At 39.3% G+C, this 14978-nt stretch overlaps 1 protein-coding gene across 14 annotated transcripts in view; it reads right to left on the bottom strand.

The window, feature by feature from the left end:
* Window positions 1-14978, bottom strand: part of gramd1bb (GRAM domain containing 1Bb) — a 100602-nt gene that overhangs the window by 62417 nt on the left and 23207 nt on the right. For 9 of the 14 annotated variants that reach the window (XM_051398212.1, XM_051398206.1, XM_051398211.1 and 6 more), the window contains exons 2-3: window positions 7518-8727; window positions 983-1072 (exon numbers count right to left, since the gene is read on the bottom strand). In XM_051398212.1, the coding sequence (XP_051254172.1) occupies window positions 983-1072; window positions 7518-7927 (500 nt within the window). In that variant the 5' untranslated portion in view covers window positions 7928-8727. The remainder of the gene's footprint in view (window positions 1-982; window positions 1073-7517; window positions 8728-14978) is intronic. The other 5 variants (XM_051398225.1, XM_051398218.1, XM_051398226.1 and 2 more) reach the window with 3 other exon arrangements.

The following is a 14978-nucleotide window of genomic DNA, read 5'->3' as shown; positions in this document are numbered from 1 at the left end:
TAGTTCTACTATCCTGATACATCCTCTTCCTAATGTGTTGGCAGGCAAGAAATTGCTCAACGAGTTTCCTCCTGGCTGCATGGCTTTACATCAGGAATAAAAAATGAAACCGCATATCACATCCCAGGCTACCAGGCACACATACACACACTTAAAACAGACACGTACACACACCTACACACGCAGGTTTAATAACTGATTTTATGTCCAGGTCTGTCACTGGTGCTCCTGTGACAAGTGCAGCATATTCCGAGGTGATAAAGAGCTAATGATACTGCCTGTCTCTCAACTCAAACTGAGCCATGGGGAAGAAGAGGCAACAATTACTGTAGGCGTAGTTACTCATGGGCACTATTACATGGCTATTAAATAGGCAGATACCCCAGAAAAAGCACTGCTAATATTGACAAAATTGGCCTTTTGTCAATATGCCTTCAAAGTCAAAAACACAAACACACTCATCAGTCTTCATTAATATCACTGACATTACTCTATTTGTACAGAATAAGTCTGTATTCAATTTGCACAGAATAAGTATTTCCCAAGAAATCATGTTTATTGTGGCTGAAGGCTGCTTGAATTTGTATTTTAAAAGGGAAATAAATAGATCAACTAAAAAGCCACAATGAAAGAGATATCAATACCTTTGTCCACCAGTATTAAGGGGAAGTGCCCCCTTGTGGAGAATGCATGAAAGACATAGACTGATGTGACCAGAAACTAGGAAATACATTAGACATTTTGAGATTATTCTTCCAAGTGGCACATGTGACCTGGTAGACTAGAAAATAAAAGACACAAAAACTGTACTGGATGTGCCCTGACTTGCCATCAAATTTACTCTAATATAGCTATAAAAAAAAGAATAAAAAGAATACATTTAATTTTTAAATAAAAACTGTGAAAATCAGACCTAAGAATGATGCCCATATGGAGGTAACACACACACACACACACATCAACATACACACATATAGCTCACCTCTCCTCTCGGATGAACGGAGTCAAGAAGCGAGTGTTGTCATCTTCATGGCTGCTCTGCTGGCTGCTTTGCTGACTGCTCTGCTGGCTGCTGCACATGAAAGATAAAGTTACTGAACAGTAAACTTGATGGTGTACACACATTTCATCTTGTGTTGTTATCTAAGGAAAGGTAATTGTGAGTAATCTCATGAATCAGGGTTTTTCTAATTTATTAGTTACCATGAAAACTGCTGTGGTATATTTTCCCCAGCTCACACTAAAAAAACCACTAGGTGAAAAACATGCATGGCATAAATAGACCCTCTTGTATAAACTAGGCAGTTAAGTTTATTTTTCACTGCTTAGCACCTGATTATGCTGAGCAAAAGTGTCATAAAAAAAAAAGAAGTCATAAATCTGTTGCTGCAGGGCATACCATCAGCTGCCCAAGATCCTGCAAATTAAGCGTCAAATATATGCAGCAACTGTCAAATATATAATGGCAATAGTGAACATGTACATGGCAACTTTGTCTGCTTGGATAATGGTGGAAGTCCTGTCCTGTACCTGCACATAACCAGTGATGACACTAGAGGGGGCTATCTGACACAGGCTATGCAAAAGATAAGGCTTCTGATCATGAGTAAGAGGGCTACAGATGTGTAAATGAAAAATAGAGAATCCTTGAGCATAAAGACTTTGGCACTTTGACATTTAAGTATAAAGCAGTTCTGTTGGGAAAGCTCTTCATTAATTCACACTCTAACTCTGCAGGGTGCACAAACCCTATTCCAATAGTAGCACTGCTCAACACAAGGCTAGATGGGAAGCTGGAATGTTTTTAACAGCAGATTTTGAGAGTTGAGAAACTTTCGACACACTGTAGATGAACTCTGATAATATTTTATGAACTCCATAGTAGCGATTCCACAATTATTTAACCTTGTATTGAGCCTTGTATATATTTTTCTCAAATTTTCTCTCTATAATATACTCAATATTTATTCAATTAAACTAAACAACTAAAACAAATTACCCGTTTAACACTCATTGACTTGTCAAAATGAATATTTGACAGTGTGTCATTAAATAAAAGTCAGCTTTAAAAAGTATTAATCTCTAAATGAGTGGCGTGCAGTGAAATACAGCTGCATTAAGGTTGAAAATATGTATAGTTCATTAAAAAAGGTCAGAATTTAAGTGCAGAATGGCGCACCAGTTGTGATTTATGACCCTGCACATACATGCTGACTGAGTACTGTTAGTGGATTCATTCAGAAATTGCAAACTTTTTACCACCACGTATCAGAAACGGTCCCTCAGATCTTAGCTCATGCCCCCTCTGCAGCAGGTGCGGCGTGTTTGCAAGCTGTTCTCTCAAAAGGGAAGACACATGTGCTGCAGATGTGTATGTTCAGGTGTATGAAAGAGTTTATACTTGTATCCCTGCCCTTTAGCGCGTGTTCATTTGACTTCACAAGGACAGAAAGTTGACATGTGCCCTCACTGAATTATTCATTACTCATACACAATTGATTGAATATGTGCTTTGAACATGATAGCAAGGACGCATAACAGAACACTGTCAAGGCAGAGTTGCAACCATCTAAAGTAGACAGTACACAAAATGTGCAAAGATGGATTATTTTATATTTTTTTCCAACATACACTGCAAAACGTCCAGGAGAACACAGCGTTTCTGTGATTAAAGAATTCTTATTTTTGATCTGATCCAAATCTGAATCATATGTGAATATTTTTAAACATCTCATTGTCTTCTAGCCGCATGGCTCTTCAACATTTGGCTGCCACTGGTGTAAATATATTGTAACTTATAATAACTGTTGTATTTACTATAGTCTGAATTGCAATCAGAACCAGCAACATTGTTAACAGTTACCTAAAACCTGATGAAATTATCATTTTATAAAAGGTAATCATCTTACCGCAATTGTAATGAAGCAATTTGAAGAACTGGCAGACATATTACCATTTCTTCAAATGCTAACTTTGTGAGAGCTTGTGTGTCTGAAATATTTAAATGTTTGGGTGAGGTTGAAGCGGTGAAGCCTGGTGAAAGATACTGCACCACTTCCTCAAAATAGCCCTGCTCTTATCAGCCTGCAGAACAGCAGATTCCACTGTGTCTGCAAGATTCCACTGTTCCCAGACATACACACACACACACACACACACACACACACACACACACACATATATGCATATGCGTACACACACACACACACACACACACACGCACACTTGACAGTCCACTGCTCTGATATACCACAGGAAGTAAGACGAGAGAGAATGACGAGATTAAGACTGAGATGGAGTGACGAATGGAACTGAACAAACAACAGTGAGGACTGTGCACACTGGCAACACTCAATTAAAAAAAAATATTCTCATGATTTTATACCTCATCACAAAACCTTTATGGATTTAAACCAATATGAATAGAAAACAGCCTCCGTCTCAGTGAAGGAAAGCTGGAGCTGGATCAGAAAACTACATTCCACATTTCATGCATTTCAAATAATCTCTAAACCAGCGAGATTTACACTTCTCTGCATGACTTCAGTTCTGATCTAATCAATCTAATCATTACTGTTAATCGAAAAGGCAACATCACAGCACTGAGGCTCCGCACTGAATTAAAAACCTTGTGTGAATACTTACAGTATTTCTGTGAGGAGAAGTCAGTGTTGACAGTGTTCACACTACACCATAAATACACCACGAGTATTCCATTAACTATAAATGTTTGTATATTAACTGGCCAATGTCAGCAGGTTTCAAGCCAAAATACAAACTGTATTTATGAGTAAATGACATTCAAGAAAAACTTTTTGTTCTGCACACTTTGTTCATGTTCACTGTCATAAATGAACACTGATAATAATGACAAACTGTAGTTGAAATAGTTTAAGCACAGACAAGTTTTAGGAGTTTGAACCAGGTACATATTTTATGGCACAGAAAAAGCTTTAGACGGTCAAAGTGCTGGGCAGTCATGAGTGTCATCATTGCTGGAGGAAAAAGGTCCAGTGTCTTAAAAAGTGGAATTGACAAACAATGTACTGTAAGCATTACACTGACACAGAAGACTGACTTTTAAGATTCAACCACATAGTTAAAACTTTGACATTTTTACACTACTTTATCTCAGTCAGACCAAAACTGATACAAGTACAGTAAGGGTCTCCTGCTTAGAGTTAATATTTACAAAACTGGTTTATAAGTAGTTCAGTCACAATCACCATGGACTGGAGTGGAACAAATGACATACTTTACTCAACCACTGCACTTAAATACAATCTCCTCCACTATATTCACATGGAAAAATATTATAGTTTTTACTCCACTAAAATCATTTCACAGTTGTTACTAGTGACTTTGTGCATTTAACTTTTAAGAAAGTATTCATAAAAGAATAGCTATTGTCGAACATCCCCCCCCCAAATTCAAACTATTATTCAGAACAAGGCATTATTGTTAGAAAATCTTGTGTCTACACTTCCACTTGGTATAATTGTTTGACAGATACATTCAACAACATATTTGCAGATTGTGCTATGTATCCACCAATTTCTGTAACTTTTCTGCCACCAACAATCTGACATTTACACCCACTTCACACATTGGTCAGCAGGTGAGAAGCAGGTTTTGAGCTTCTCCCCTAAGCTTCGAATGTGGCCGTCATAAATACTTTCAATATCCAACTGGGCTACATGATGCACATGTTTTTTTTTGTTTTGTTAGAAAAAAGCCCTGAGACCAAGAAAGTGGAACATATAAGTCAAGTTCTCAGACCTTTGCAATAGCTTCCTGTTGAATTTAAAACAATACTTTTGCTTTTTACAGCACTGAATGGCTAAGGGACAAAATTGCATTATTTAATCTGCTGCTGTGTTTTGAACAGTTCAGACCTCTCAGTTCACCAGGGAAAGGTTTGCTTATTTTACCCAGGGTCAAAACTCATGCAACTCATATCTGCAATATCTGCAACTCTTGATATCTAGCTCCAACTCTCAGTTAAATTTAGGCTTAAAACTACGTCTGATGGTTCTGCCTGAAATTAAACTTCTGTTGATGTGGACTGTAGCTGCACTATATTTCTTATTCCTATGTTTATTCTGACGCACACCATTTTAGCCTATTTAGCATTTAGTGTTATGGCAAGCACTTGCTTGCTGTTGAAGGGTGTTATAGAAATAAACTTGCTTTGCCTTGCATTGCTGCAGGTGCAGCCACTGTAAGAACAACACAAGCTGAATCTTATGTATATCATCATCATCAGTGAGCATCCTGTGTACTTCCTTCCTAACCATCCTTCCAACCCCTGCATGGCTATAACACCAGAGCCAATATGCATTCATGAAATACCTTATATATATGTGCTATTCTGAAACAAACAGGCTGTCAAAAATGATGAACACACAAGGCAATAATAATAAACACAACAGTGCTGCTACTGATAAGAAAAGCTTATGTGCAAGGACATGGGATACAACTTTAAATAACAAAACCTGCTATTCTGCTTCATCAATAATTAAATGCTGATAAACATGAAGACCTGGATTATTTATGTCACTCCCACGCTGCTTTAAGCCTGTAGAATTTCTTATATACTACATGCAGCTAGTAACAGCAGGAGATTGAGGCGGAGCCATGTCTTCCTAATGCTACGGTGTGGTATTAAGCTGAGGGGCGCTTGTTAGAACAGTCCATGGTACACCCTGAGGGGGTGCAGGGCTGTACTCATGACGTGCTGGATAATGACAGCATTTCACACTCAGTGGTGTCGTTGGGGTTATGCACTCATGCCTTTGGGGAGATGGTGTCTTCCACTCAGAGAAAGATAACACATTGATGGAGTGAGTAAGAAACCTGTTCCTGTCTGCCATCTGTTACCAGTAACTCTTAGGATATAGCAAAGACAGAAGAGAAATAACTACCAGATATTAAATTTTTCACCTCTAAGAACTGTCATAGACTGTGAAAAACATGACTCTGTTTCCCAGAAAAGGTGAAAGTGGGTCACGTCCGATCAATTTTCCCATGACTCATTAGAAAAATACAATGAAGCAAGCAGAAGGTTTAACTTAAATTGGTGTACTAGAAAAATGCTACGAATGGGAAAAAATTGCTGTCGTTGACTTGTTTTCCCTTAAATGCAACTCAGTGATGGATCTAAGCTCAGTGCATTATCTTAAGGCACCAGGGACAGCGCCAAACTGTCAGGTAAAATAACAATCAAACAACAACAATCATGACTATATTCATAAAAACACAACAAAAAATAAGTTGTATCTTATATCAGAACAGTTCTTTCTGGCATATCTTTGTAATACTACGAAGAGTCCTCCACATAAGTAAATTCATAGAAACATAAATGAAACTGATCAAGTAAGTTTGCAAGATTTTGTAGAGCTTGATCGAAATCTTAAGTTTATAGTATAGTAACCAGATTCAAGTACTTTTGTTCCTTCTCACGTTATGCCTCTCCTTGATTTTAATGAACTGAAATCAACTGAAAACATTGGATAATCATTCCAAACACTTTTTGTCTTGCTTTCTTATTAACTACTACCCATCCAATCTGCATATGCTCATTTACCACGCTTCATTAAGGAAGGGGCTTTGCTTTATTGGCCCTATGACATTTGTCTACGGCCACCATCACATGCATCCAGAAGGAAGAAACCTATTGATTTTGTAAACCCCTCAACCTTTCCACTAGTACTGCTGTCAAGCCAACCTTTTAAGATTCAAATGACTGTGCAGTATCTAATGAGCCCTTTGTTTTGAACACACAATATTGTATTGTGTTGCTCAAATTTGACTTGATTCTGTCCTCTGCTGTTAACAAGTGTAACAATCTTTGCCATTAACTGTCCTTTTAGCAGCTCATGTTGGTGAACTTTTTACTTCAATCAGCTTTTGTCTGTCTTTTGATTTAATTTCATTTAGAGCTTTCTTCAAGGATGTTGTTTCCCCACTACTCTGAAGTGAACCAAGTCACCCAATTCTGACTACAAAACAGCCTCATGAGTCACCAAAAAAACAAAAAACCAAACATGCTACATCACTAGACTGGAAAAAAATGCGGGGGATGCAGATTTTTGCTCAATTAGTACAGGAAAACGACAACAGTTTGACCAAGTGATAAGACTCATAAGGGAACTTTTTTGTCAACTCATCCAAATACAAGTACACAGACAGGTTGAATTTTTGTTTCTCTGGGGCCAATGGTGCTACATTTAATATATACAGAAAATGTATGCTGTGTTTCAGATTTAACATAAGAATCTCTACAAAAGCCATCACTGCAACTGCCTCTAGGTCTTGCTGATGCACAAGCATCAACCTCTGAAGGTGAAAAGAAACCTCAAGCTAAAGAGCAACAACTAAATATTAACTCTCTTTGAGTTAGTGGTACAACCATTAGTGCAGGTAGCAGGAGTCCTGAAGCAGCATGGAGGTATTAGGGGAAGATGTGGGGAGAAGAAGGGAATGGGGAGAGGTGAGTAGGGTGGGCCCATACCAACCTGCTCTCACTGCCTTGCTCTTTCTTCTCTCGGACCTTCAGCCACTTCCTCAACAGGAAACGCTTGCGTTGCGGAGAGGCGCTGGGAGTGGAGCATCTCGACCAGGAAGATGGGGCGTCTTCGTCACTGGATGGTGTGATCTCAATGGAGGGCAGCTGAAGGTACTCCTTGGAGCTGGAGCGCGATCGGGTCGTCAGGTGACCGACAGCTAGCCGCCCCCTATCGATCTCCTTCTCGCTGGGCACGTTCCTCATACGACGCATCTTGAAGCGCTTGCGGCGGAGTGTCGGGGTTGAGGAGCTGGATCGCATGGAGCCATCTGACACGATGTTGCTCCCTCCGTCGGAGTATGCAGGAACGTCATTTGGAACGCTCACCTGGAGCGAAGGGGGTCTAAGAGTGTCGCTCATGGTCCTGACTATCTTTCTAAAATGCAAATACAACCCCGTAAAGCACTTTTGTTTTAGATCCCTGGTTAAAAGAATTGCAAATTCTGTAGTTCTGCAGCTTGAAGAGCTATTAGCTGAAGAAAAGTTGAGGTTTAGTGCTGAAGAGATGAGGCACAATTTAGATTCTTGACAATCTTTGGTGGACCTCTGTTCTTTTTGTTTATTTTAAAACCCTCTCCATGTGCCAGCCAATGGACTGAAAGACTGGCTAGTAAGTCCTGATAGCAGATATCTTAAGTCCTTCTGCTGCTCCTCAGCTGTTGGTTGATATGTATCAGTTCAGTGGCTGGCTGACAGACTGTGAAGAGCAGTCTTGTGGCAGTAAACTCAGTCTCTCAGGCTGGGGAAGAGAGGGCTGGATTAGATAACAAAGGGGGCTTCTGTTCTGAGAGCAGCAGATGAAACATGTATAAGGCCTGTCAGGGAGTGTAACACAACTCCTTTGCTGGTCCTCCCCAGGGACTGGCAGGCCAGGTTACACACACACACTCGCTTACACTTTGGCTATGCTACTGTCCAAGCTGCCAAAGCTGTTACCTTAGCTGCTGTTGCTAATGCTAAAGAGGAAGGCACCAACTGTCAGCCCTTGAATATTGATGCTGATGTTGTGAAAAGGCTGGGAGGTTGTTTGTTGTCACTTTGTACTCATTTTGAAGTTGCTGCAGCAGAGGAAGACACTGTCGACCCTGGTTGTGCCCCTATCGGAGAGTGAGGTCCGTCTTGTGCCAGTCAGTGTGTCGCTGTCTCCACGTAGTTAATGCCTACAGGTTAGAGGGAGGTGATAGGACTGCAAGGTACAGGCAAGGCCGAGGGTGATGATGACCAAGTTAAGATAATCAAAAAAAAAAAGCAGGCATAGTGAACACGAACACACACAGGCATGTTCAATCACAGGAAACAGGCAGCACTTCTGATGAGATGCACAAACACACTCACACACGGCCAAATTCTGACCTACTAAACATACAGTGCCTATCCACCACCATGCACCAGCCCAAATTTATCAATCCCTAATGCCTTCCTTCCCTGAAAACGTTGTTAAGTGTTGTCACATACCTTTAAACGTTCTGTCAGTTTCCTCAAACAAAGAGAGATAACACACAGCCTCTGTAGATCACTGCCTCTGTACACAATAGACACCTAAATGGTGGCTTACTGCTTTATGAGTTAAAGGGCAACCACAGAAATGACAAGTGCACACCACAATGAGGACAACTACTTACAAATCTGAAAACAAAAGAACCCTCTCACCAAATAGCTGACTTTGATAGACAGCCTAACAATACCATTTATTACTCCCAATAATAATTTTAATTCATTCATTCCACAATTAAATGAATCAAATCTAGCTAGACTGTATGGTATGTAGAGTTTCAAATCTGGCCTAAAGGTTTAGACAGGATGTTCCGGAGTCAAAGAGCTGCTGGTACAGACTTAGAAGATGAGAAATGTGGAACAGGCTTGTGTAAGTGATTGGGAATCTGTTCTCTACTGTAAATTTAAGCTGTGTTGCTGCTCTGACTCAGAGAAGAAAATAACCATGCAGTAATCTAGCCTAGAGGAAGTAAAGGCATGAAAAAGCCTTTTCTTAAATGGGACAAGTGAAAAGGCCTGATCTTAGAGATGATTAAGCATACTTTAGAGAAGTGGGATTTGACAACAGCAATACAGATGATAATATGAGGCCAAGACAAAAATTACTCCAAGCTTTCTGGCAGAGGGGTTTTTAAAAGGTGCAGCCAAGCAGCTGAAGTGATTATAAAATTCCTATCTTGCACCCTGAAACTTTAAAAATAGATTTTAAGAACTGCTGAAATATAATAAGACAAAGGGAACTTTGTATGCAGAAGAAATAACATTAAGAGCCATTAATTTGTCAGTCATATGATGTAATACAACATTTAACCTTCAATCGACAACTAAAATGTATGGTTATGTCAACAAATACTGTGTCTTTGAATATGAACAGAAATGCAGAATATGACTAAGAATGAGAATTGAGTCATTTAAAATACAAGTTTCGAATATACACAACAAATATCTATTTATACATTTCTATTTTAAAAGCAGGATGTTAATCATTAAAACTGTGACACACCGACCCACTGCATCAGTCTGCTCATCAGTGGAGCCTGATAGGTTGAGTCAAAGGCTGCACTGAGGTCAATGAGCACCAACACTGATCACTGATCTGCAGCCATCAAAATATCAGGGGAGACATGGAGCACTGCAGGCTCAGTGCTATGGTATTTAAAGCAGCCTGACTTAGAGTGCTTGCCTTCTTCTAAAGCTTGTGAGTAGATACATTTTTCAGTGACTGAAAATAAATAAATAAAAAAGGTAATTTAGAGATGGACCTTTATTTATCCAAGACCCAAAAATAATTGTATAGTGGTCAGATGACTTGAATTAGAATTAGACAATACCAATGAGGGGCAGATCATTCCTTTTTCCACAGCTCATTTTGAGCTATTAAAGACAAAACTGTGAATTCAAACATTGCTATCAGTGTATTTATTAGAGACAGCCAAACAAATATTGAGGGTACCCTTTGGATTCCGCCAGCATGGAGTCATTCAAAAATATTTGACTTAATGCTATTTGACTGTTTAAAGGTCAATGCTGCAAGGTAGGAATACTGTGCACTTCTGTATTAAAAATGACCCTCTTGTTTTCAATAACACTAATATAAAATGAACCATGATGACCTTTGCATCAATATTGGTCTTAAAGATCCCATATTGGTCAGGCTCTTTACATGATTAAGATAGAATAGATAAGCCATAGACCATAATGAACTATTAATTTGTTCCACTTGCATTATTAAATCATCATGCACTCATTGTTTAATATTTATTGTCATAGGAGTTCTCAAATTCACGTGAAGATGGAAGTCGTAAACAAAAAAGAAGCAACTACTGACAGACAAAACGTAATTTATGCATGTACCCATCATAGCACTGTTCATGTTCCAATAAAACATGTACAATGTAGACCTAAGCAAATATACAACGACTCACACACACACACACACACACACACACACACACACACACACACACACACACACACACACACACACACACACACACACACACACACACACACACACACACACACACACACACACACACACACACACTGTCCTGGAGGCTGAGGGTGGAAGTGGGGGAACATCGTGCATTAATCATGGCGAGACAACGTTTCTCGTTACAGTTTCACACGTTCTGGTAGCCTCGGGTCGTCCTCTGGCATCTCCGGGCTCAACTCAGGTGAACAGCTGATGTCATGGTTGAGCATGGCTGAGAATGTAGTTAACGAGTGCTGTTTCAAGCCACCGCCATGATTTGTATGCGTTTCAGAGGCATGTATTAGAAATGAGAAACACTGTGAAACACTGCTCTCTAGCTGGAGAGTGTGTTGATACACCTGTGCAGTGTAAGTACACTGTACAATACAACAATATTAAAAAATAGAGTGCACAGCAGAAAGGACCCTAATGGTCTAGCCATCTTGTGTCTCAGTGCCTTGTGCACTTTGCCATGCATACGTTAGTGGAGTAAACAGATGGACCTACCACGGAGAAGCTTTGCTGTTACAGCTGAGACAGCAAGCACAGTTTTCCATCACCATGATGGCCGCACAGCAAAGAACAACCATGTGATTGCTTGCCTTTCACGCGCCATTACTGACCATCAAAGTTCAGCTCTATTGTTCCCTGCTTCTCTATTCTTAGCACTGTGTCCCTGTCAACACAATGTCAAAGAGCGTGGGCAGATTACAGAGGCACGCTAATGGTGATTAAACTAACACTCATGAAAATACATGCTGCATAAAGTGCTCTGATTAGTCAAATGAATTCTTTACAAGGGCACAAAACATAGAGTATCTGAGGACGGGGAAATCTCTTTTTCAGGGTGGATAAAGTATGAAAAGAGCTGTAAAAATGAAGAGGTTGCTGTAACAATCTTTACCAATCCTGAATCTACCTGTATGGAGCATAAAAAAGGTCTAGATGCTGTAAAAATGTACCTATGCACTAAGGCTGCATGATATGGTAAAATAATATTTTTTTGATTATTTTGACAAATACTGCAAATACAATATGATTAATGTTAGTGGGAATGATCATGTGGCATCACAATTTTAAGCTCCCTGAAAACATGATTTATGAAATTTTGGGGGGGTCTAAAATATAAACTATATTGAACATTTTTGCAATGCATTCCTATTCTTTTTTTAAATAATCTTCATCATCATGGATCATGCATAGATTTGGGCAATTATTGATGTATGATTCATGAATGAGGGCATTTCATCACCATCCCTGCCATCACCATCCAAACATGGTGGCACAATATCATAGAACTTCAATCACATTGACTCAAAGTTCAGTCTGCTATCCAAATCACCATTATTCCCTAAAAAACACTGAGCTCCCCTGAAAGCCATGGTATAGTAGTATAGCACACAGATTATAATGCTGTTTTGACACACATTTTATCAAAAAATTGCAGCTTCCAATTTAGATATTGCACTCGGCCATATTGCGATTAATAGTGCAGCCTTACTATCCACCTGATACTAAGTGGTGCCATGAAACTTTAGTGTAATTATTATAATGTGACTGATCGTAGTTGTAATAGTAGATGCAATTTAGGGGCTGCTACCATAGTTTCATAGTAAAGGTATATGTGAAAACCATTTATTTGAATGAAGAAGAGTGCATTTTCAGTCATTTATTGTATTCTCCTTGGCAGGTAAACCATATGTGGAGAGATGGAGGAAGTAATGGACATAGAGCTGCTGGTTGGCCGAATCAGAGGTCTAGCGTTGGCATCCCTGCAACAGTCAGGAAATCTATGACCAGGAACAGACTGACAGGAAGTGCCAAAAAGTCCAGAAGTACGCCCTCATTATGCATTCAAGATTCAACTTTTTATACCAACAAGAGCAGTTTTGAAATGTGTCTTTGGTGTTTAACAATCACATTAACTATGTTAGTCACAGATAATTGTGTGTTTTGTGGTATTAATATTACTTTCATGTGTATGAAGTAATACGGCCGTATCTAACAATCACACTATTTTCAAAGGGAACTAACAAAAAAAAAGGAAGACAAATAAGATGAAATAATATTTTCACATAAAATATTTATACTCTGCCTCTGCGTAATGACTTTCTCACAGGCATGATGCTATTGATGTCCCACGATGTAGAGTCCATACTAATATCCCGCTCCCCATACAAAGACTTATCAGTTTACTCATTCATGTCGGAGTGCATCATGCAACACAACAGGGTTCTAGTGAGTTATTATTGTAGAGCTAGAAGGGTGATGGGAAAATATTACACGCACTGTGAAGCTATGATGAGATTAGAAACCCTGCTCACGTAACAGGCTTTACTCCATCTTACCTTTCCCCTTTCCTGTGATAATCTACTGTGTAAAGCTAACCAGAGTCACACTGGCATCGGATTCTACGCCGACTCGCTGTAAAGAATGAAGGAACATACTGTACTGCAAATGACTGCATTCAAGACAGACTACCTTCTTTCTTAGAGGAGCCCAACTACACTGCTGCGTTGTTTACCAGCCAGTTTACTGTAAAATGGTTTCGTTGTAAATTAGTCATACTCATCATTTATTACTTACATAAAAGTTACATAAACAGCAACACAGCAGCAAGGCACATTAAAAGACTATCCCCCAAGGCTTCCTAAAAAAAAAAAAAAAAAAAGCAGAGGGTTTTCATTAGACTTCCTGTACAAGCTTTAACATACTTCAATAGTATTAGGTATGATGATGTTCCCAAAGTGCATCCTTCATAATCAGAGCTGGAAGGCAATCCTATGTCATGCAGTTGTCATCATAAAAAGGGCTGCCTCCTCCCTCTCTTTGGTCCGTGCCTATAGAGACTTTCAGTACTGATCAAAACCAGAGCTTTCATCTCTTATTTACACCCTGCCTTCTAAAAATAGCCTTGTTATGAGAACGGGCACAGCTCTTTAGTGAAGTATAACATGTGCTGTTAGGTATGGGAGGCTATAGTGAGGACCCATTTTGGCTGAACCTGCGTCACACCTATGATAAAAACGAACCCGTAAAATAGTCTCTACTTTGTTTAAATAAGTAAGACGGAGTAATATAGTTAGAAATAACTTGGAAAACACGATATCCATAAAGACATAAATCCAACAATGCTCTAAACCAAAAAGTAAATTACTGATTTACTGTAAAACTGAATCAAACTGGTTTCAGTTCCAGAGTGCATAAAGTCTGGATTCTGCATGCAAAGCACCAAACACGCAGCCAGATCACGGTTCTGGCTGGGGTTTTAACCTATGTGGCAGCAAGATTAGTCAGAATTAGGTCTGATTGGTTCTATTAGATTTCAGTTTTACGACAGTAATTAGAAGCCATTAAGTGATGGTGGTTAATGAAGTGGTGACAAGATATTTGTTTCGATCTGTCATGCTATACTGCCGCTCACATTTGGTGTTGCTAATATGAGTGATGTGTTTATGAGGCTGTAGGGTTCCATCTGGCACAGACGCTGCACTAATCTTGTACAAGTGCTGCTAAAAATTGTGATGATATCTGGAGGGTCTGAACATGTCAAACCTACAATTAATTGGCAGGTTCTTCTTGTAGTTTAGAAGATGCTCCTAATTACCTCCTTTTCAGACTTTAAGGTAGCACACAGCCAACATTGTCCAGTGGAACTGAAAATGAAACAAAAATCAGCAGGTGCTGTCGCTTTTGGAGCTCCACCAGATACAAAAATCTCCTCCCATCTGAGGATGTGAAACTGTGCCAATTTCCAGATCCCTGCTCACAACTCATCTTCACAGCTCAAACTTCACACAACCCACTAATTAACTGCTGATAAACTTTTATCATTCTTTACTTCTTTATGAACAAATTAATGCATCTACTTGCTCCTTGTCAGGTATTCCAACTGATCGCTGAAAGCCTGTTAACAGCCTCTTTGCTATAATGTGGCAAAAT

Source organism: Dicentrarchus labrax, unplaced genomic scaffold (assembly GCF_905237075.1).
Source record: "Dicentrarchus labrax unplaced genomic scaffold, dlabrax2021, whole genome shotgun sequence".
Classification (NCBI taxonomy): Eukaryota; Metazoa; Chordata; class Actinopteri; family Moronidae; genus Dicentrarchus; species Dicentrarchus labrax.
Note: the sequence above shows the minus strand (reverse complement) of the source record. Positions and strands in the feature narration are given on the sequence as shown.